General features: G+C 34.3%; 1 protein-coding gene across 1 annotated transcript; it reads left to right on the top strand.

Annotated features, from left to right (window-relative positions):
* The first annotated feature begins 1,757 nt into the window (after positions 1-1,757).
* On the top strand, positions 1,758-25,740 carry LOC132554490 (pre-mRNA-splicing factor CWC25 homolog). The gene is made up of 8 exons (XM_060218802.1): positions 1,758-1,838; positions 2,958-3,073; positions 4,117-4,201; positions 6,765-6,834; positions 7,415-8,017; positions 9,466-9,653; positions 21,200-21,361; positions 25,531-25,740. Exons 1-8 carry the CDS (start codon positions 1,789-1,791, stop codon positions 25,643-25,645), a joined length of 1,389 nt encoding a protein of 462 aa, XP_060074785.1. The 5' UTR covers positions 1,758-1,788; the 3' UTR covers positions 25,646-25,740.
* Positions 25,741-26,108: the final 368 nt, after the last annotated feature.

Raw genomic sequence — 26,108 nt, 5'->3', positions numbered from 1 at the left:
TAAATTTGTAGATATATAAAAAAATCATTTCTAAGAATGTTCATGTATTCATTTGTACAATAATGTATTCATCATCGCTGGGACGAATAAAACCCGTATATATCCATGTCCGTAATTGACTTTAAATTTACTACTTCACGCACTTAAGCGGTATTTTAACCGTGATCCTATAAGTCATTGTTTCGCAAGTGTTTGGAAAGCGGTAGTTGGTTTTAAAACTTTGTGAAAGGTGAGGCTCAGATTGAAATCCTACGCGGGGCCATATACCACACAGCATTCAGATACCTTTCTTTTTCAGCAGAATGATGAATAACGTAAATCTAAGCCTGATCAGATCTCGGCGACAAATGTCACTGTTTGGCGCTCTTGGTTTGGTTTGCATCACGATCAGAGTGGTGTATCCCAACAATAGACTACACAATAAATACATAGAAATAAAGTGAATCGCAGATTTACATTTCACATGATAAAGACATTACCAGCTGTTTTTACAGTTTGCGCAGAGCATCCTAGGATTTGAGAGGAATCCTCAAGATGCTTGTGCAATGCAACGCATCCTTTCAATGCAGATTATAAAATTATCTGAACTCAGACGCTAAGAAAGATGTTACATTTTACCTGATGTACTGAATATAAACATACAAATACAACAGTTTTGTTGAAGTCTCACCCTCAATACAACATACATTCTACATTGCATTAATATGAATACACAATAGGGGTGGGTCTGGTTTGCATACAGTGTTAAACATCAATCTATCACTCAGCTGACGGAGTATGCTACTTTGGCTCAGTTGGTAGATTATCACACCGGAGACCGAAGTTGTATTCCTGGCCGGGGCACTCAACAAGAAATGTGTATTTTCCTAGTTCTATTAAAATCCCAAGCGTTGTGGTAATCGGAGTCTTGGGTTGAGATTTAGGAAATTTCAAGAAAACCAGGGGGAGCAGTATAACAGGAGCAGTTCGGCGTGGCTTGTATATAGTGTTAAATGTGAGATCTGTCATGCAGTGACGGAGCATGCTTTGGTCAATGAATCAGTTGATAGAGCCAGAAAACTTAATTTAATTTCTGGTGGGGGGAAATTGACAGGAACATGTGTTTTCCTGTTCTGTTATGAATAAACATATTTGTATATTAAAAGCCACTCTAAAAAGAGTAAAGAGACTGTAAAATAATCTGGACTGTTTAAAACCGTTACAATATTATGTATAAAATATTACATATGTGAGTAAAATGCACACTCAAAATACTCCACCATTTTATGTTAATGCAGGTAAAAAAGTGACATGCATGTCACTGTAACACAATACCAGTACCTGGACAGCAAAGTGCATTAATACTATATGGATTTAATGGTTGTTGTGTTAAACCTGCATGTATATTTCACTCAACAAAATCCATGCCCAATTTCGTTTGGTCACCTGATACCTTGATTTAAATAACTCTGTTCAACAGTTTATAACACAAGGATTTCAGGATGTTGAGTGATGTACGTGGCATCAGCTAATAACCACAACACCAAAATTCCAATACTTTTACACATTCTGAAACCTTTTGAAAACCTGGGGTATCGAGAACTAAATTTTTTATAAGGTTTCAGAACATGTAAAGATGCTATATTTTTAGTGTTTTGGTTATCAACATGTTAACCGAGGTAATACATTGCTCAAAATAAGAAAAAGCAGAGCCCGTGGGTTATTATTAGTTTTAAGTGACTTATTTTACATTTTCAGGATCTGATTATAACAACAAGCAGAAAAAGTTCTCAACTGTATTCTGTGACAATGGAGGACACAGAGAAAAGAAAAATAAAAGAAATGATGAGAGAAAGAGAGTAAGTGTACAAGTACTAGGAATTTTGTATTTTATTTAAATGTTTTCATTTTTGTTCAAAGTGATAAGTGTAATTTTTGGCACCAGGTTTCAGTCTGAGATATTGGTGTCTTCTGTTGTTGTGTTTATTGTTGGTGACCAATTTTTTTTGCCAAAGCAAGGATGTTAAATATCATGGCACATGTGCCATCGACGTTCCTTACATTGAGAATCAGTGTCTTGTGATACAAAGCGACATGCAGAATACATCATTTAGTATAATATCAGTACATGATAGCACAGCTTGATAGCACAGTGTAAAGTAAACATTTAGAAACAGTGTACAATTGTCATGATAGTAGTAATCTATGTTCTAAAACTTTTATGATTTTCTCACTATTATGGTATTATTACTAAACCTAAGAAACTTCTACATGGTTGGCACTTTAATTTTTGTGTTATTTATGTACGGTCGTGTAAACCTAGTCATACATGTATGTGTACTAATGTTCATGTGTTATAACTATTACTTGTATGTCATAGCTTACTTGCTTAGCTTACTTACCTGCATGTAAACATAAACATAAATTTAAACTAGAAGAGTAGAGCCAGTGTCAGTTTTAAAGTACCGGTAAGTAGGACAATCAATTAGGTGCTGTGTGTTGTATATGGATACTGAAAGGTATACAGGGTGACGAAATAACATAAAATAAATGAATCAAGGTAATTTCAATCACGATTTACCCGAGCGTCACCAGTAAGTGGGCTATTTAGTGGCCGACTAGTTTCACCTCTATAAGTGAGGCTTCGTCAGGACCCCGATGACCTTGATTCATTTATACCAGAAGTGTTATATTTCACACTTAGTATTTTTGTCCTACAAATATTTTGTACATGATATTATAAGTAGTTGTATCATTAATATTTAACAAACAAGAGTTTTTAACAGTCCTTGTCCATATACAATTTCACACTATCATATTTCATCAATTAGATTTTGAAAACTGATTGGTCTGAAGAAAAAAAACCTGTGCTGTTAAGATAAAGTTAGTAAGAAATTGTCTAATAATGATACTGTTAATATACATGTATATCATTAAATGTTGGTATGTATTTAATATCCAGTTTCCTGGTGTTTCAGGATATCAGGACAGACAATGGATTGGATGTACAAGGGAGATAAACCTAACGAGGAAGATTACCTTCTAGGGAAACGTGTAGATAGACATGTGGAGAAAGAAGAATCTCCTAAGCCAGGTGAGATTTGGGACAATTCCATTCTTGTAGAAATTATCATTTGAATGTTTATTAGTGATTTTTATTGTTTATTTATCAGGTTTTATGTCCATTTTTATGGCCTTTCAGCAGACAAGTTGATATGAATATGTAAATAGAGATTCAGGAATCAATTTTTGAAATTTTTCATTATTCTGAAACTCTGATGAGCTGAATTAAACAAAATTTTGGCGAGTTTCTTAAATCTCATATAAACTGGAAACAAAAGCCAAATCCTAAATATAACATACAAATGTAGATATTTACTTCTGCAAAAATAATATTTAATTAGCCTGAAACGACAGTTACTTTAGTGATATTCTCATTCTGTCTTCTTTTCTGATGATGTCACAATGCATATATCACATTGAAACTATGACATCACCATGGAAACAATAGGGAACTTAAGCCAGTTACAGCTTTGCTGCATCATATTGCATGTGTAATAACAGTTATGTAAAAAGTATTATTACACTGATAATAGGAAGATATGGGATAATAAATATTTATTAAAGATTTAAATGTAAGCAATGAATTCTTCAGAAAAAAAAGCATATTTTGTTTCTTTGTTTTGAGTATTTTCACCATATAAGAACATTTGCAGGGAAGATTTAGATGATGAATGAAATGTTGTATCACATGACATCTTTGTTGAATTGTTGTATCACATGACATCTTTGTTGAATTGTTGTATCAGTTGACATCTTTGTTGAATTCTATCACATGACATCTTTGTTGAATTGTATCACATGACATCTTTGTTGTACCACATGACATCTTTGTTGTATCACATGACATCTTTGTTGAATTGTGTCACATGACATCTTTGTTGAATTGTATCACATGACATCTTTGTTGTATCACATGACATCTTTGTTGAATTGTATCACATGACATCTTTGTAGAATTGTTGTATCACATGACATCTTTGTTGAATTGTTGTATCACATGACATCTTTGTTGTATCACATGACGTCGTTGTTGGATGGTTGTATCGGATGACATCTGATGAATTTTTGTTTTAGATGATATCTTTGGCGAGAGAATAAAGGCAAATATTGCTCTTGATATGGCAGCCAAGGCTAGAGAAGATCCCTTGTTTGCTATACGGTGAGTTATCTCCCTTCATCTCACATCACTGCGGAAAATCTCATTCATCCAATATGATGTTTGTTGAATGGACAATATTTCATTTTTACATGGGATAAACAGTTTAAATCACAAGGAAATACGCCACATCGAACAACATTTAACAGATTTTCCAAAAGTAGGATAAAACTACCATTTAATTTCCAAGATTATGGAGGTATATTCACAGTTCTGCCATTATGGTTATGACTGATAGTTCTAGGTATTTTTGATCGTGTGTACTTTGTCCACTGTCACTCTAGTGTTTTGATACTAAGTAATGTTGTAGTAGGAGTGAAATATGATGATAATTTGTTTTGTGACATCCTGAGGTTCTGTAACTCTGGGGTTCCTCCTCTCCTTTCATAGAAAAGAAACAACAAGGTTTTGTGACAAGTTGAATGATTATTATATAGAGAGAGGAAAAGGGAACGAGTAAACACAACACAACCTCCCACACATGTTAATACATGTACATAACTATAAACCTTCATAAGTAGAACCAGGTAGGAGTAAGAAAAAGCACACTGCCATCACTGGGTTGTGAACTAGCAACCCTTCTGTCTCTAGTTAGACACTAAGCACACTGCCGTCACTGGGTTGTGAACTAGCAACCCTTCTGTCTCTAGTTAGACACTAAGCACACTGCCGTCACTTGGTTGTGAACTAGCAACCCTTCTGTCTCTAGTTAGACACTAAGCACACTGCCGTCACTTGGTTGTGAACTAGCAACCCTTCTGTCTCTAGTTAGACACTAAGCACACTGCCGTCACTTGGTTGTGAACTAGCAACCCTTCTGTCTCTAGTTAGACACTAAGCACACTGCCGTCACTTGGTTGTGAACTAGCAACCCTTCTTTTTCTTTTTCTTTCTTTCAGAATATTTTATTGTCATGGTGGTATTGACAGTAGGAATTGGGCAACAGGCAGAGCCTATGAAAGCCCTCTCCTTACAGTGCATAAACAAGTATACAGACACATCAGTCAAAATTAGAGATAACAGATAATAATAATATTAGGAATAAGAATGTAGGAGATAGATTCAAATGGATGATTATATAACCGAAATGCAAAATAGGCATCACCATCGTTTGTATTATTGAGTTCCAGAACACTAACATAAACTAAAAAATACAAATTAGGTATCACAAGATATTACAAGACTGGGTCAAAATATGTCCATTTGTGGTGGGACAGGCTGCAGGTTCAAACAGTCCATTTGCACATAATCCTGAGCTGAGTCCCTAAAATGGACAGGCGGACCCACACTTGAGACATCAAATACAAATGAGAGATAGAAAAGATAGAAGTATAGAATGGGATGTACATTTGCTAAAATAGGCGACCAGTGTCAGTTATGAATCTGAACTATATCAAGAATAAATTTATTCATGTTTGCATCAAGTATAGGAGAACCTTTGAGAAATGTATCAATTGTAGGAGGTATAGAATCACTAAGGTCAGAAAGGGAATTAAAGAGGAGTTGTCTCTGGTTAGTAAAGAAGGGACAGTGGAAAAAGAAGTGGGTACAATCTTCAACTGGGTGGCCACAGTTACAGGCAGGGTTATCTTTAAGGTGGGAATTGAATAAATCAAAATTCAGATTACTTGCAGAGTTTCTTAGTTGACATAAAATTATGTTAGCTTTTCTTTGTCCTTTATATTTGAAAGTATCATTACAGTGGAAAGGAGGAATGGTAGCTTGCTGTGATAAAAAAGATTTTTTTATCGCATAAATAGAAGTTAATGAGGGATACAGACAAGATGGGCCATTCCATTCATTCATAAGTTTTGGAAAGAAGCTAGTGCTATATTGACAAGTTCTTGTATGGGGCACATCAAACAATCTATTGTGTCGAAGTGGATAAGGAGCAGTATTATTGTTTATAAAAGGTTGGATAGAGTCAAATACATGAGGAGGGCATCTGTTATTTAAAATCTTAAAAAAATGGATATTTTGATGTAAGTGTCTTCTTTTAGCTAAGGGTATTAATCCAGACTCATTACCTATATAGAATTGCATGACTGGTGCCCCGTCTTAGGCCAGTAATAATGTGAATTGCCTCTAGTTGAATTGATTCTAAGATGGTGCATTCCCTTTCTGTGCAATTAGCCCAAACAATATCAGCATATTCTAAAATAGGACGAATAAATGTAATATATATTAATTCAAGTGACTTTCTGTCAATTTTATACTTTAACATTCTAAGTACATTTATTCGTTTATAAGCTTTCTCATAGATAGAGTTAATGTGGTTTGACCAATTAGCATGACTATTAAAAGTTAACCAAGGTGCTTATGGAAGGTAACATTTTTAATAACTGAATCATTAAAGTACAGATTTGGATGCAACATCTTCGAATCAACTCTCATTAAAAAAAGTAGGGATTCTGTCTTGTCAGGATTAAAAATAATACCCCATCTAGCAACCCTTCTGTCTCTAGTTGGACACTATACCACTCGAGTAAAGAGAAGTTTCCTCAAAACTAATATGGCGACCTTTACTCTCAACTTCTATAAAATAATCTCTGCTTTTTGTTTTAAGAAAACGAGAAGAGGAAGCAAGAAAACGTATCTTAGAAAACCCCATAAAGATGAAAATGCTGAAGAAAAGTGTGAGTAAAATTGTCTAATGTCTAAAAACTATTTTTTATGATTTGATAGCAGCTTCCTTAAATGTCTTAGAATCTGGCATTAAATTTGTAGGAATTGATTTACATATGTGATTCACTAGTAAAGGTCGTATTTATAAAATTAAGTTTCAAATTGGGTGAAATAAATTCATTGTTACGTCTTTTCATACTTTTGTTGAAGGCTTTAAAAGAAAATGTTGCTGACAGTTCTGTTTAGAACTCTCAATAAAGATATTCTTGGTCAGCATGTGATGTCAGCTTTCAATGATGCATAGAGGTGAAATGATTTATAAGTATATACATCTTAATCATGCAATTCCCCAAGTACTTGAGCAACACCAAATGTAGGTCACTGTCGCTTATATTTTGGCTTTTGGGACTCTGGTCTGGCTTTTTATTTCACTGGTTCTAGGTTGAACTTTGTGTTTCATAGACAGGATTTTAAAAGAGGACAGAAATACATTTTTAAAATATATTTCAGTCTGACTTTATTTTGTTGTTTAATGAACGTAAAACATGTGAAATTTGACACAAAAGTGGTATTTTCTTTCTTTGTTTTCAGATAGAAAAACAACAGAAAAAGGAAAAAAAGAAAAAGAAAAAACACAGTGATTCAGAAGATGATGACATCATGCAGAAATATCTTTCAATTTTAAGCAAAAAACAAAAGGGAAAAGACAAAAAAAGACACAGTGATTCTCACAGGAAACATTCAGATGATTCAGATGACAGTGACAATGAACACCGAGTGAGAAGGCAAGAAGATTACCAAAGAAACAAACATAGACAAGACTTCAACTATCACAATACAAAGCATTCAAAACATAGGTACAAACATCAGCGAGACTCAGATAGTGATTCAAATTCAAGGCATAGAAACTCTTACCGGAAAGAACACAAAGCACATAGAAACAAGCGTGATAATGACTCAGATGAAACTGATGAAAGGGAAAAAACAAAGGACAGAGAAAATAAGAGGAAGTCTGATCATTCTTCAACAAAGCATCCAAAAGAACGTCAACATGGACATAGACACTCTATGTCTGAGCCACAGAGACAACTGTCGCATGTTGACTCCAGTAGCAGTGAGAGCAGCGAGGACAGTAGTGGTGACGATTCAGATAACCAGAGATACAAAGCAAAGAAATATGGCCTGATTGTCAATGTGAGTTATTATTGATCTGTTTTGTAATAAGATTTTCAAAAAGTTGTTCGTTCAGCGGGTTTAAATGTGAGCTTATGCCATCATCATGCAGCATCTGTTGTTCGTCAATCACCTGTTCATCCTTTATTTTTTCTGAAAAGTGCTCTATATATGTATATAGTCTGAAATTACTCAGTGGATTTTGGCCAAATTTTTCTAAAAAAAGGAATTTGAGAAAGGGAACCAATTTTGTATAAATGGTGGGTCTGGACATTCTTTTTCCATAGGAATGAGAGGATTTTGTCCAAATTTAGTCAGAAGCATACTTGTATGAAGGGAATTCTATTTTGTAAAAAGAGTGGGTTTGACACCCAATGGGGGCAGACAGGTGGGACTAAGTAGGGAAAATACAGAAAGTAATTTTGAATTATTCTGTTGGGATTTTGACAAAATTTGGTCAGAGGTATCTTTGAGGTAAATGGGACCAAAATTTTGGATAAATGGTGGTTCCTTCTTACAGGGGCTAGTGGTTTTATGTCAAGTACATATATAGGGAAAATGAAGGGAAAAAAATTAGAATCTTCCTTCTTCTGGAACAAAGGGATTTTGAAGCCTTTAAATCTGGAAAATATTGACTGATTTTCCCATTTAAAATTATGTCAATTTTTCTAAAACTTTTATCCAGAAATGATGAATCACATTTGTGTCAACAGAGATGTGTGGAATTGGAGCAAATTCTATAAAATTCTGTTCCTCCTATAGGAATGATTGGATTTTGCCTAAATTTCTCCTTTTTTTTGGGAAACTCTTATCCAGAAATCAGGAAACATTAGTGAATTTTATCAACGAAAATGTGAGGAATTAGAGAAATTTCTATAAAATCCTATTCCTCCCGTAGGAATGTTTGGATTTTGCCTAAAGTTGGTCTGAAGCATTCTTGGGGGAGGGTGATTACTTTGTATAAAAGATAGGTCTTGGTTCCCTTAAAAGGGAGTGACAGGGTCCAATATGGGAAATGGAGAAAATTCTTTAAAATTCTTCTTTTTTAAACTTTTTTTTAGAAATCAAATGACACATAAGTACATTTTTAACAAGGATGTGACAGTAAACCCAAGTTTGAAAAATATGTACATATCTTCTTTTGAAGTATTCCTTAAATGCATCGCAAAATGAGATTATCTGCAGGTTTCTTTAAAAATACTTTTATTCTTCAATATGTCTTTTTATGGCAGTAACATACATACATACTGTAGCTACTTTGTAAATGGTAACTGTAAACTGGTTATGCAAATTGACCAAGATATTCCCTAGATACAACTGCTAGAAATTTCATTTCATTTAAGCTGATTAACCTGTCAGAACTAGGATTAGTTGATATCTGCTGATGCTGTCACGTAATTTTTCTCTTTCATCTCGATTAGTGTTAACTTTTCAGTATATAATTGCAAAATGAAACAATTTATTTACAGAAGAATAAAATACAATCAGGGACAGAAAGAAAATCAGAAAAAACAAGGCGGTTGTCGCCTGAACATCACTCAAGGTCACAAGGGTCACATAGAAGGTCAAGGTCTCCAAAAAGAAGGTCAAGGACGCCAGAAACGAGAAAATCTTCAAAATCAGACGATAAAGATAGGAGGAAGAATTCTCCTCCAAGGTAAGACACTACAAAGTTACTGATGACACGGTTTGTCTAATAGCACTATATAGTGTTAGGGTTTGATAGACAAGGTAAGACACTACAAAGTTACTGATAGCACCATATAGTGTTAGGGGTTGATAGACAAGGTAAGACAAGGTAAGACACTACAAAGTTACTGATAACACTATATAGTGTTAGGGTTTGATAGACAAGGTAAGACATTACAAAGTTACTGATAACACTATATAGTGTTAGGGTTTGATAGACAAGGTAAGACACTACAAAGTTACTGATAACACTATATAGTGTTAGGGTTTGATAGACAAGGTAAGACACTACAAATTTACTGATAGCACTATATATTGTTAGGGTTTGATAGACAAGGAAAGACATTACAATTTTACTCATAGCACTATATAGTTTTAGGGTTTGATAGACAAGGTAAGACACTACAAAGTTACTGATAACACTATATAGTGTTAGGGTTTGATAGACAAGGTAAGACACTACAAAGTTACTGATAACACTATATAGTGTTAGGGTTTGATAGACAAGGTAAGACAGTACAAAGTTACTGATAACACTATATAGTGTTAGGGTTTGATAGACAAGGTAAGACACTACAAAGTTACTGATAACACTATATAGTGTTAGGGTTTGATAGACAAGGTATGACACTACAAAGTTACTGATAACACTATATAGTGTTAGGGTTTGATAGACTAGGTAAGACACTACAAAGTTACTGATAACACTATATAGTGTTAGGGTTTGATAGACAAGGTAAGACACTACAAAGTTACTGATAACACTATATAGTGTTAGGGTCTGATAGACAAGGTATGACACTACAAACTTACTGATAACACTATATAGTGTTAGGGTTTGATAGACAAGGTAAGACACTACAAAGTTACTGATAACACTATATAGTGTTAGGGTTTGATAGACTAGGTAAGACACTACAAAGTTACTGATAACACTATATATTGTTAGGGTTTGATAGACAAGGTAAGACAGTACAAATTTACTGATAACACTATATAGTGTTAGGGTTTGATAGACATAACACTATATAGTGTTAGGGTTTGATAGACAAGGTAAGACAGTACAAATTTACTGATACCACTATATAGTGTAAGGGTTTGATAGACAAGGTAAGACACTACAAAGTTACTGATAACACTATATAGTGTTAGGGTTTGATAGACAAGGTAAGACACTACAAAGTTACTGATAACACTATATAGTGTTAGGGTCTGATAGACAAGGTAAGACACTACAAAGTTACTGATAACACTATATAGTGTTAGGGTTTGATAGACAAGGTAAAACACTTCAAAGTTACTGATAACACTATATAGTGTTAGGGTTTGATAGACAAGGTAAGACATTACAAAGTTACTGATAACACTATATAGTGTTAGGGTATAGACAAGGTAAGACACTACAAAGTTACTGATAACACTATATAGTGTTAGGGTTTGATAGACAAGGTAAGACACTACAAAGTTACTTACTGATAACACTATATAGTGTTAGGGTTTGATAGACAAGGTAAGACACTACAAAGTTACTGATAACACTATATAGTGTTAGGGTCTGATAGACAAGGTAAGACACTACAAAGTTACTGATAACACTATATAGTGTTAGGGTTTGATAGACAAGGTAAGACACTTCAAAGTTACTGATAACACTATATATTGTTAGGGTTTGATAGACAAGGTAAGACAGTACAAAGTTACTGATAACACTATATAGTGTTAGGGTTTGATAGACAAGGTAAGACAGTACAAAGTTACTGATAACACTATATAGTGTTAGGGTTTGATAGACAAGGTAAGACACTACAAAGTTACTGATAACACTATATAGTGTTAGGGTTTGATAGACAAGGTAAGACATTACAAAGTTACTGATAACACTATATAGTGTTAGGGTTTGATAGACAAGGTAAGACACTACAAAGTTACTGATAACACTATATAGTGTTAGGGTTTGATAGACAAGGTAAGACACTACAAAGTTACTGATAACACTATATAGTGTTAGGGTTTGATAGACAAGGTAAGACATTACAAAGTTACTGATAACACTATATAGTGTCAGGGTTTGATAGACAAGGTATGACACTACAAACTTACTGATAACACTATATAGTGTTAGGGTTTGATAGACAAGGTAAGACACTACAAAGTTACTGATAACACTATATAGTGTTAGGGTTTGATAGACAAGGTAAGACACTACAAAGTTACTGATAACACTATATAGTGTTAGGGTTTGATAGACAAGGTAAGACAGTACAAAGTTACTGATAACACTATATAGTGTTAGGGTTTGATAGACAAGGTAAGACACTTCAAAGTTACTGATAACACTATATATTGTTAGGGTTTGATAGACAAGGTAAGACAGTACAAATTTACTGATAGCACTATATAGTGTTAGGGTTTGATAGACAAGGTAAGACATTACAAAGTTACTGATAACACTATATAGTGTTAGGGTTTGATAGACAAGGTAAGACAGTACAAATTTACTGATAGCACTATATAGTGTTAGGGTTTGATAGACAAGGTAAGACAAGGTAAGACACTACAAAGTTACTGATAACACTATATAGTGTTAGGGTTTGATAGACAAGGTAAGACATTACAAAGTTACTGATAACACTATATAGTGTTAGGGTTTGATAGACAAGGTAAGACAATACAAATTTACTGATAACACTATATAGTGTTAGGGTTTGATAGACAAGGTAAGACATTACAAAGTTACTGATAACACTATATAGTGTTAGGGTTTGATAGACAAGGTAAGACACTACAAAGTTACTGATAACACTATATAGTGTTAGGGTTTGATAGACAAGGTAAGACAAGGTACAAAGTTACTGATAACACTATATAGTGTTAGGGTTTGATAGACAAGGTAAGACACTACAAAGTTACTGATAACACTATATAGTGTTAGGGTTTGATAGACAAGGTAAAACACTTCAAAGTTACTGATAACACTATATATTGTTAGGGTTTGATAGACAAGGTAAGACAATACAAATTTACTGATAACACTATATAGTGTTAGGGTTTGATAGACAAGGTAAGACACTACAAAGTTACTGATAACACTATATAGTGTTAGGGTTTGATAGACAAGGTAAGACACTACAAAGTTACTGATAACACTATATAGTGTTAGGGTCTGATAGACAAGGTAAGACATTACAAAGTTACTGATAACACTATATAGTGTTAGGGTCTGATAGACAAGGTAAGACAGTACAAAGTTACTGATAACACTATATAGTGTTAGGGTTTGATAGACAAGGTAAGACAGTACAAAGTTACTGATAACACTATATAGTGTTAGGGTTTGATAGACAAAGTTAGGCAGTACAAAATTACTGATAACACTATATAGTGTTAGGGTCTGATAGACAAGGTAAGACACTACAAGGTTACTGATAACACTATATGGTGTTAGGGTTTGATAGACTAGGTAAGACACTACAAAGTTACTGATAACACTATATAGTGTTAGGGTCTGATAGACAAGGTAAGACACTACAAAGTTACTGATAACACTATATAGTGTTAGGGTTTGATAGACAAGGTAAGACACTACAAAGTTACTGATAACACTATATAGTGTTAGGGTTTGATAGACAAGGTAAGACACTACAAAGTTACTGATAACACTATATAGTGTTAGGGTTTGATAGACAAGGTAAGACACTACAAAGTTACTGATAACACTATATAGTGTTAGGGTTTGATAGACAAGGTAGGACACTACAAAGTTACTGATAACACTATATAGTGTTAGGGTTTGATAGACAAGGTAAGACACTACAAAGTTACTGATAACACTATATAGTGTTAGGGTTTGACAAGGTAAGACACTACAAAGTTACTGATAACACTATATAGTGTTAGGGTTTGATAGACAAGGTAAGACACTACAAAGTTACTGATAACACTATATAGTGTTAGGGTTTGATAGACAAGGTAAGACACTACAAAGTTACTGATAACACTATATAGTGTTAGGGTTTGATAGACAAGGTAAGACATTACAAAGTTACTGATAACACTATATAGTGTTAGGGTTTGATAGACAAGGTAAGGCATTACAAAGTTACTGATAACACTATATAGTGTTAGGGTTTGATAGACAAGGTACAACAAAGTTACTGATAACACTATATAGTGTTAGGGTTTGATAGACAAGGTAAGACACTACAAAGTTACTGATAACACTATATAGTGTTAGGGTTTGATAGACAAGGTACACTACAAAGTTACTGATAACACTATATAGTGTTAGGGTTTGATAGACAAGGTAAGACACTACAAAGTTACTGATAACACTATATAGTGTTAGGGTTTGATAGACAAGGTAAGACATTACAAAGTTACTGATAACACTATATAGTGTTAGGGTTTGATAGACAAGGTAAGACACTACAAAGTTACTGATAACACTATATAGTGTTAGGGTTTGATAGACAAGGTAAGACAGTACAAAGTTACTGATAACACTATATAGTGTTAGGGTTTGATAGACAAGGTAAGACACTACAAAGTTACTGATAACAAAGTTACTATATATATAGTGTTAGGGTTTGATAGACAAGGTAAGACATTACAAAGTTACTGATAACACTATATAGTGTTAGGGTTTGATAGACAGTACAAAGTTACTGATAACACTATATAGTGTTAGGGTTTGATAGACAAGGTAAGACACTACAAAGTTACTGATAACACTATATAGTGTTAGGGTTTGATAGACTAGGTAAGACACTACAAAGTTACTGATAACACTATATAGTGTTAGGGTCTGATAGACAAGGTAAGACAGTACAAAGTTACTGATAACACTATATAGTGTTAGGGTTTGATAGACAAGGTAAGACACTACAAAGTTACTGATAGCACCATATAGTGTTAGGGGTTGATAGACAAGGTAAGACAAGGTAAGACACTACAAAGTTACTGATAACACTATATAGTGTTAGGGTTTGATAGACAAGGTAAGACATTACAAAGTTACTGATAACACTATATAGTGTTAGGGTTTGATAGACAAGGTAAGACACTACAAAGTTACTGATAACACTATATAGTGTTAGGGTTTGATAGACAAGGTAAGACACTACAAAGTTACTGATAACACTATATAGTGTTAGGGTTTGATAGACAAGGTAAGACAGTACAAAGTTACTGATAACACTATATAGTGTTAGGGTTTGATAGACAAGGTAAGACAGTACAAAGTTACTGATAACACTATATAGTGTTAGGGTTTGATAGACAAGGTAAGACAGTACAAATTTACTGATAACACTATATAGTGTTAGGGTTTGATAGACAAGGTATGACACTACAAACTTACTGATAACACTATATAGTGTTAGGGTTTGATAGACTAGGTAAGACACTACAAAGTTACTGATAACACTATATATTGTTAGGGTTTGATAGACAAGGTAAGACAGTACAAATTTACTGATAGCACTATATAGTGTTAGGGTTTGATAGACAAGGTAAGACATTACAAAGTTACTGATAACACTATATAGACACTACAAAGTTACTGATAACACTATATAGTGTTAGGGTCTGATAGACAAGGTAAGACACTACAAAGTTACTGATAACACTATATAGTGTTAGGGTTTGATAGACAAGGTAAGACATTACAAAGTTACTGATAACACTATATAGTGTTAGGGTTTGATAGACAAGGTAAGACACTACAAAGTTACTGATAACACTATATAGTGTTAGGGTTTGATAGACAAGGTAAGACACTACAAAGTTACTGATAACACTATATAGTGTTAGGGTTTGATAGACAAGGTAAGACATTACAAAGTTACTGATAACACTATATAGTGTCAGGGTTTGATAGACAAGGTATGACACTACAAACTTACTGATAACACTATATAGTGTTAGGGTTTGATAGACAAGGTAAGACACTACAAAGTTACTGATAACACTATATAGTGTTAGGGTTTGATAGACAAGGTAAGGCATTACAAAGTTACTGATAACACTATATAGTGTTAGGGTTTGATAGACAAGGTATGACACTACAAAGTTACTGATAACACTATATAGTGTTAGGGTTTGATAGACAAGGTAAGACACTACAAAGTTACTGATAACACTATATAGTGTTAGGGTTTGATAGACAAGGTAAGACAGTACAAAGTTACTGATAACACTATATAGTGTTAGGGTCTGATAGACAAGGTAAGACACTACAAAGTTACTGATAACACTATATAGTGTTAGGGTTTGATAGACAAGGTAAGACACTACAAAGTTACTGATAACACTATATAGATATACACTATATACTGATAACACTATATAGTTAGGGTTTGATAGACAAGGTAAGACACTACAAAGTTACTGATAACACTATATAGTGTTAGGGTTTGATAGACAAGGTAAGACACTACAAAGTTACTGATAACACTATATAGTGTTAGGGTTTGATAGACAAGGTAAGACACTACAAAGTTACTGATAACACTATATAGTGTTAGGGTTTGATAGACAAGGTAAGACACTACAAAGTTACTGATAACACTATATAGTGTTAGGGTTTGATAGACAAGGTAAGACACTACAAAGTTACTGATAACACTATATAGTGTTAGGGTTTGATAGACAAGGTAAGACACACTACAAAGTTATATAACACTATATAGTGTTAGGGTTTGATAGACAAGGTAAAACACTTCAAAGTTACTGATAACACTATATATTGTTAGGGTTTGATAGACAAGGTAAGACAATACAAATTTACTGATAACACTATATAGTGTTAGGGTTTGATAGACAAGGTAAGACACTACAAAGTTACTGATAACACTATATAGTGTTAGGGTTTGATAGACTAGGTAAGACACTACAAAGTTACTGATAACACTATATAGTGTTAGGGTCTGATAGACAAGGTATGACACTACAAAGTTACTGATAACACTATATAGTGTTAGGGTCTGATAGACAAGGTAAGACATTACAAAGTTACTGATAACACTATATAGTGTTAGGGTTTGATAGACTAGGTAAGACAGTACAAAGTTACTGATAACACTATATAGTGTTAGGGTTTGATAGACAAAGTTAGGCAGTACAAAATTACTGATAACACTATATAGTGTTAGGGTCTGATAGACAAGGTAAGACACTACAAGGTTACTGATAACACTATATAGTGTTAGGGTTTGATAGACAAGGTAAGACATTACAAAGTTACTGATAACACTATATAGTGTTAGGGTCTGATAGACAAGGTAAGACATTACAAAGTTACTGATAACACTATATAGTGTTAGGGTCTGATAGACAAGGTAAGACACTACAAGGTTACTGATAACACTATATGGTGTTAGGGTTTGATAGACTAGGTAAGACACTACAAAGTTACTGATAACACTATATAGTGTTAGGGTTTGATAGACAAGGTAAGACAGTACAAATTTACTGATATCACTATATAGTGTTAGGGTTTGATAGACAAGGTAAGACACTACAAAGTTACTGATAACACTATATAGTGTTAGGGTTTGATAGACAAGGTAGGACACTACAAATTTACTGATAGCACTATATAGTGTTAGGGTTTGATAGACAAGGTAGGACACTACAAAGTTACTGATAACACTATATAGTGTTAGGGTTTGATAGACAAGGTAAGACACTACAAAGTTACTGATAACACTATATAGTGTTAGGGTCTGATAGACAAGGTAAGACACTACAAAGTTACTGATAACACTATATAGTGTTAGGGTTTGATAGACAAGGTAAGACACTACAAAGTTACTGATAACACTATATAGTGTTAGGGTTTGATAGACAAGGTAAGACATTACAAAGTTACTGATAACACTATATAGTGTTAGGGTTTGATAGACAAGGTAAGACACTACAAAGTTACTGATAACACTATATAGTGTTAGGGTTTGATAGACAAGGTAAGACATACAAAGTTACTGATAACACTATATAGTGTTAGGGTTTGATAGACAAGGTAAGACACTACAAAGTTACTGATAACACTATATAGTGTTAGGGTTTGATAGACAAGGTAAGACTCTACAAAGTTACTGATAGCACCTTATAGTGTTATGGGTTGATAGACAAGGTAAGACAAGGTAAGACACTACAAAGTTACTGATAACACTATATAGTGTTAGGGTTTGATAGACAAGGTATGACACTACAAAGTTACTGATAACACTATATAGTGTTAGGGTCTGATAGACAAGGTAAGACAGTACAAAGTTACTGATAGCACTATATAGTGTTAGGGTTTGATAGACAAGGTAAGACATTACAAAGTTACTGATAACACTATATAGTGTTAGGGTTTGATAGACAAGGTATGACACTACAAACTTACTGATAACACTATATAGTGTTAGGGTCTGATAGACAAGGTAAGACACTACAAAGTTACTGATAACACTATATAGTGTTAGGGTTTGATAGACAAGGTAAGACACTACAAAGTTACTGATAACACTATATAGTGTTAGGGTTTGATAGACAAGGTAAAACACTTCAAAGTTACTGATAACACTATATATTGTTAGGGTTTGATAGACAAGGTAAGACATAACACTATATAGTGTTAGGGTTTGATACTGATAACACTATATAGTGTTAGGGTTTGATAGACAAGGTAAGACAAGGTAGGTATGTAACACTATACAGATGGTATGTAACACTACACAGATGGTATGTAACACTACACAGATGGTATGTAACACTATATGGTATGTAACACTACACAGATGGTATGTAACACTATACAGATGGTATGTAACACTACACAGATGGTATGTAACACTACACAGATGGTATGTAACACTATATGGTATGTAACACTAAACAGATGGTATGTAACACTACACAGATGGTATGTAACACTACACAGATGGTATGTAACACTACACAGATGGTATGTAACACTACACAGATGTTATGTAACACTACACAGATGGTATGTAACACTACACAGATGGTATGTAACACTACACAGATGGTATGTAACACTACACAGATGACACTACACAGATGGTATGTAACACTACACAGATGACATTTAACACTACACAGATGGTATGTAACACTACACAGATGGTATGTAACACTATACAGATGGTATGTAACACTACACAGATGGTATGTAACACTACACAAATGGTATGTAACACTACACAGATGGTATGTAACATTATATGGTATGTAACACTACACAGATGGTATGTAACAATACACAAATGGTATGTAACACTACACAGATGGTATGTAACACTACACAGATGGCATTTAACACTACACAGATGGTATGTAACACTATACAGATGGTATGTAACACTACACAGATGGTATGTAACACTACACAGATGACACTACACAGATGGTATGTAACACTACACAGATGATATGTAACACTACACAGATGGTATGTAACACTACACAGATGGTATGTAACACTACACAGATGATATGTAACACTATACAGATTGTATGTAACACTACACAGATGATATGTAACACTTCACAGATGGTATGTAACACTACACAGATGGTATGTAACACTATACAGATGGTATGTAACACTATACAGATGGTATGTAACACTACACAGATGTAACACTATATGGTATGTAACACTACACAGATGGTATGTAACAATATACAGATGGTATGTAACACTACACAGATGGTATGTAACACTACACAGATGGTATGTAACACTATATGGTATGTAACACTATACAGATGGTATGTAACACTACACAGATGGTATGTAACACTACACAGATGGTATGTAACACTACACAGATGGTATGTAACACTACACAGATGGTATGTAACACTACACAGATGGTATGTAACACTACACAGATGGTATGTAACACAACACAGATGGTATGTAACACTACACAGATGGTATGTAACACTACACAGATGGTATGTAACACTACACAGATGGTATGTAACAGTATACAGATGGTATGTAACACTACACAAATGGTATGTAACACTATATGGTATGTAACACTACACAGATGGTATGTAACAATATACAGATGGTATGTAACACTACACAGATGGTATGTAACACTACACAGATGGTATGTAACACTACACAGATGGTATGTAACACTACACAGATGGTATGTAACACTACACAGATGGTATGTAACACTACACAGATGGTATGTAACATTACACAGATGGTATGTAACACTACACAGATGGTATGTAACACTACACAGATGGTATGTAACACTACACAGATGGTATGTAACACTATACAGATGGTATGTAACACTACACAGATGGTATGTAACACTACACAGATGACACTACACAGATGGTATGTAACACTACACAGATGGTATGTAACACTATATGGTATGTAACACAAGGTAAGACACTACAAAGTTACTGATAACACTATATAGTGTTAGGGTTTGATAGACAAGGTAAGACATTACAAAGTTACTGATAACACTATATAGTGTTAGGGTTTGATAGACTAGGTAAGACAGTACAAAGTTACTGATAACACTATATAGTGTTAGGGTTTGATAGACAAGGTAAGACACTACAAAGTTACTGATAACACTATATAGTGTTAGGGTTTGATAGACAAGGTAAGACATTACAAAGTTACTGATAACACTATATAGTGTTAGGGTTTGATAGACAAAGTTAGGCAGTACAAAGTTACTGATAACACTATATAGTGTTAGGGTCTGATAGACAAGGTAAGACACTACAAAGTTACTGATAACACTATATAGTGTTAGGGTTTGATAGACAAGGTAAGACAGTACAAAGTTACTGATAACACTATATAGTGTTAGGGTTTGATAGACAAGGTAAGACACTACAAAGTTACTGATAACACTATATAGTGTTAGGGTTTGATAGACAAAGTTAGGCAGTACAAAGTTACTGATAACACTATATAGTGTTAGGGTTTGATAGACAAGGTAAGACATTACAAAGTTACTGATAACACTATATAGTGTTAGGGTTTGATATACAAGGTAAGACAAGATAAGGCACTACAAAGTTACTGATAACACTATATAGTGTTAGGGTTTGATAGACAAGGTAAGACAGTACAAAGTTACTGATAACACTATATAGTGTTAGGGTTTGATAGACAAGGTAAGACACTACAAAGTTACTGATAACACTATATAGTGTTAGGGTTTGATAGACAAGGTAAGACACTACAAAGTTACTGATAACACTATATAGTATTAGGGTTTGATAGTGCTTTACGACATCTCTTTACATGACGTTATCATGGTTCAGTGATCACACCTTCAAACTCATTTTCATATGACTTTTCTTTTTTCTGGGTAATTCTGAAACAGTGCTTTAAACAATATTAATTATCCTAACTGTGAAACGACACTAACTTGTGATCAGTGAATCCATTTTGAAGAATGTCAGTTTGAAAAAAAGCAATTAAACCTGTAAAATTTTTTACAGAAAATTGACATCAGAGGAGAAAAAGCGTAAGCTTGAAGAAATGATGAGTAATGCAGAATGGCGTGAGGGACAACGTAAACAGAATGTTAGTCGTTACAGGGAGGAGGATGCACAGGAGTCACTGCGTCAGAAACAGGACAAACAAGGGGACAAGTTCATAAAGTATTACTTCTCATTGTCTTTAACCATTCTCAACTGATACTTTCACTATAAAATTATATATCATTAGATACAAATTGAATTTCATTGTCTTTGATCATTCTCTACTGATACTTTCACTTTAAAGTTATATCTTATTAATTATGAATTGAATTTCATAGTTTCTGTGACTTCTGCCACGAGGAAAAATAATTCTTTAATTTTGATTTCTTATTTTAATTTGATTGCTGTCAATCACTTCAATTTTGCTTCTGCTTTATTTCACGGGCTTAATTCTTTAGACATTACACATGCTGTTATAGAAATTACTAAATTCACAAATGGTGAGGTATTAGACTCTGGGACTCTGGGCCTCTGACAAAATCTGATATTGGTAACCGTGCGAAGTGGTTGTCATCAAGAGGCATTTTCGTACAATTGTGACAAAGGAGGAGTGCCAATTTGGGCCTTCTGGCGGCCATGACCGATATTTTTTATTTCTTGTGTAGGAATTCCTTGGGGTTAGGCGGTCATGATATGACATAAAATTAAGGTCAGATCTGAGCCATTCATTAGTTATGGGGGGTAAAGTGGGGGTAAAATTCATAAACAGCTCCATTATGACAAACCTACATTATATTTTTGGATTTTTTCTTCTTAATTTTCATGTAATAATCCATATCAAAACATTCATTAGTAAAATTGATTGAAAAAAATATTCCATTGTTGAAAAGTAGGTCATGGTAATTAAGCTCATTAATTGCTAATTATATTAAAGATGAACTTAATTTTCTGCCTTAATGCACATAAAAACAATACCTTTATCATGTGTCTTGCTTTAGTAAGATTCATTTTTGAATACTTTATCGAAAAGGGAGAATTAATTAATGGGAGGGGGCGGGTTCACACTTTTGACAACTTTTGGTTGATATCAGAGTTGTCTTATGTAATTATATTAGATAATAAATATCTAATAAATAAATGTTAAATTGTACTGCATTAAGAACTGTTTAAAATAAATTGCTTGATAAATGTAGAGATATTTAAACCAGTTTGGTACGGCTGGTAGAGTTTTAAGCTAAAATGGCGGGATATAATGCCATCCCCTGACATATACCTTGTTAAGGATCTTTGTGTCTACCGGTGAGTATACATGTGCACCTTGTCTCAGACAGTTCATATACCCTTATATATACAATTAATACGTGGCAACTACACTTCACAACCTCAGCGATTTTAGTATACTTTCTTGGTTTGACTGTCACTGATATTGTACATATAATTTAGACATATAATTGTAATTCAACTGTTGTTCATAATTTTGTTCATCCAAATTAAGGTTTTAATAAGGAGTGTTTTCTAAGTTTATGCCCTGTTTTCTTTTCTTTTATCAATATGCCAGTGCACAGGCAGTGTGCTTGTTGTAAAGCACAATATAAAGTAAGGCTCTGTTGTCTGAATAAAACAGACATTCTGTCTTACTTGAAAGCAAATATTAATGATGCCTTAAGGTTTGGTGACCCCGTATGTAAAAAATGCAGGGGAAGATACTACAATCACCATTCATCTACTGAACATCCTAGTAGCAATGTAGAGCACCAGCTTGAGTCACCTGAAAACAAAAAAATCAAACTTGACATTCCACGGGCTACATTAGGTGAATCTCGATGTTTCATTTGTAAAATGTTAAGAGAGGAATGTAAAAGTAAAATGGTAATGCTCTCAACAGAAATGCGAGTAAAGATTTTTATTAAGACAGGTATCCTTGTCCCAAACACCTGCAGATGTTGTTCTTCCCACATAGTGAATGGTGATTTCCCATCTGATAGTCTATCTTCACTCGCATATTCCAGCAAAGACACTGAACTGGATTCTTCTGAAATATCAGAGATCCTTTTGACACTTAGGGCAGCTGCTTCAAAGAAAAGTTGTTTAGACTTTGATTCCTCAGATGGATTAACTGATCAAGATTACTACCGTCTCACAGGTCTGTATAAAAATCAATTTTCTGACCTTTTACGATCAGTTAATCCCTCTCTTTACTCTACACTGAACAGAAGCGCAAGGACTGCATTAGCCATCCTGCTTGTAAAGTTGAGGACTGGCATGTCTTAATCAATATTAGCTTCTCTGTTCAACATGACAAAGAGAATATGTGGAAAATGTATTCATTCAGCTCGCCAAGCATTGATGACCCACTTCGTTCCTTCACACCTTGGCCTGCAACACATCACTAGAGAACAAGTAATTCAAAACCATACAACGGTATTTGCAAGGAAGATGTTTGCCTCTGGTGAAGATGTCGCTATAGCTGTTGCTGATGGCACATATATTTATGTTGAAAAGTCCAGCAACTATACTTTCCAACGACGCTCTTTTTCGATGCACAAAGGACGCCCTCTCCTGAAACCAATGCTTCTTGTGGCCTCAGATGGCTATATACTGTCTGTCCTAGGCCCATATTTAGCAGACGGTCGAAATAATGACGCCAACATTACAAAACACATGTTGAAAACTAACACTGAGAACATCAAGGATTGGTTTCAAGATGATGATGTTCTTGTCGTTGACAGAGGCTTCAGAGATGTGACAGAACTGTTGAATGATGCTGGCATCAAAACAGAAATGCCATTTTTCTTGCCAAAGGGGCAGAAACAACACACACATACTGAGGCAAACAAATCTCGTCTTGTAACAAAGGTAAGGTGGGTTGTGGAGTCGGCAAATGGGCGGATTAAGCAGTGGAAGACCTTGGGACATGTTTTGCCCAACACTTTCATTCCAGTTGTAGGTGATTTTGTGAGAATTGTGTGTGCAATTTGTAATGCTTTTCGCCCCCCACTTGCCTCTGATTCTCCCAATGACCTCATCATTGCTGAGCGAATGTTGGCTCTGTCAAAATGTCCCAATAAATTGCAAATTCAAGTTGAAAAAGAAGGTTTGGCTAGGAAAAGAGCCATATGGGTCAAGCTTGATGAGGCCAGTTTGCCTGACTTTCCTCAGCTGACAGAACCGGAGTTGAGAGATCTTACCATGGGAGTATATCAGTTGAAGCAGGCAAAGTCATATACCATGGAGCACTTGTCTGAAGATGGCCAGTATGAATTAATGGCATGCAGGGAAAAGCCTGGCTTAATTAAAGTTCAGATTCGTTCCGGACATGTTGCTTCGAAACTGTACAACCTGTGGATTGAGTATTCCCCTGGTTTGACTCCTATATCTGGTTGGTATTGCCAGTGTAAGGTTGGTGCCAGGGTAGTGGGCTGCTGTGCCCATATTGCATCTGTTCTCTGGTACCTTTCTTATGAGCGACACCAGCCTAGGATAGCACACCCAACTGCCTCGTCAAGCTACCTCAGCTGTGCTGATGACGCAATGATGATTGAGGACTGGTCTGAGTCTGACAGTGACAATGAGTAACTAACTATGTGTACAACCATTGTATGTATAGTGGAGTGAAATGCAACACTAGAGGTTAAGATTGATATCTTTCATTAGCCATTTCTGTGTTAATACTGCGGTAAAACCACTAGATACAGACATATGGTCAAAGTTGTCGAACTAAAATTCAAAGCACCGCCTCTTCTTTGTTTTCTTTAAAGTATGCAAAAATATTTCTTATTAAAACATGGTACATGATAAAGGTATTGTTTTTATGTGCATTAAGGCAGAAAATTAAGTTCATCTTTAATATAATTAGCAATTAATGAGCTTAATTACCATGACCTACTTTTCAACAATGGAATATTTTTTTCAATCAATTTTACTAATGAATGTTTTGATATGGATTATTACATGAAAATTAAGAAGAAAAAATCCAAAAATATAATGTAGGTTTGTCATAATGGAGCTGTTTATGAATTTTACCCCCCACTTTACCCCCCCATAACTAATGAATGGCTCAGATCTGACCTTAATTTTATGTCATATCATGACCGCCTAACCCCAAGGAATTCCTACACAAGAAATAAAAAATATCGGTCATGGCCGCCAGAAGGCCCAAATTGGCACTCCTCCTTTGAGTCTGTGATTGACTGTCCTCTATATTTGTGTGATATAAATCCCACATGATATATAAGTGATTCACAGTAATAACTTCCAGTTTTCATTCATTTCTTCTTGAAGTACAAATATTTATATTCCTATGTGTTTTTGATCTCATTGTATTGGCAATGATGATTTTTTTTTCGCAGTTCAATGATGTCCAGTCATGCAGAAAAGAGCTCAGTGGCAGACCGAATCAAAAGGAACAAGTACAACATTCAGAGGACCAATGTTGATATGAATAAAGACTTTCTGAAGAAGTGACCATAGAACTTTCATACGTATTAAAACATTATAAACTCATATTTTTTGCTACTGTTGGAAACTAGAATTGTTTGTAATTAAATAAGTGATCATGATTCCTTCATTATATTTGTTTTTTGTACACATTGATGATATGCTTTGTATTGTGAATAGAGGCAAATGATTGGTTCATTTGACATGCTATGACAAAAATGATTGGTTCATTTGACATAATGTGACAAAAATGATTGGTGCATTTGACATGCTATGACAAAAATGATTGGTTCATGTGACATAATGTGACAAAAATGATTGGGGCATTTGGCGTGCTGTAACAAAAATGATTGGTTCATTTCTTATGTTGTGACAAAAATGATTGGTTCATTTAACATGCTGTGACAAAATGATTGGTTCATTTGTTATGTTGTGGCAAAAATGATTGGTTCATTTCTTATGTTGTGACAAAAATGATTGGTTCATTTAA

Source organism: Ylistrum balloti, unplaced genomic scaffold, assembly GCF_031769215.1.
Source record: "Ylistrum balloti isolate Yb309-2 unplaced genomic scaffold, AGI_CSIRO_Ybal_v1 Utg370410, whole genome shotgun sequence".
Lineage (NCBI taxonomy): Eukaryota > Metazoa > Mollusca > Bivalvia > Pectinida > Pectinidae > Ylistrum > Ylistrum balloti.
This window is presented reverse-complemented; position numbering and strand designations above follow the sequence as displayed.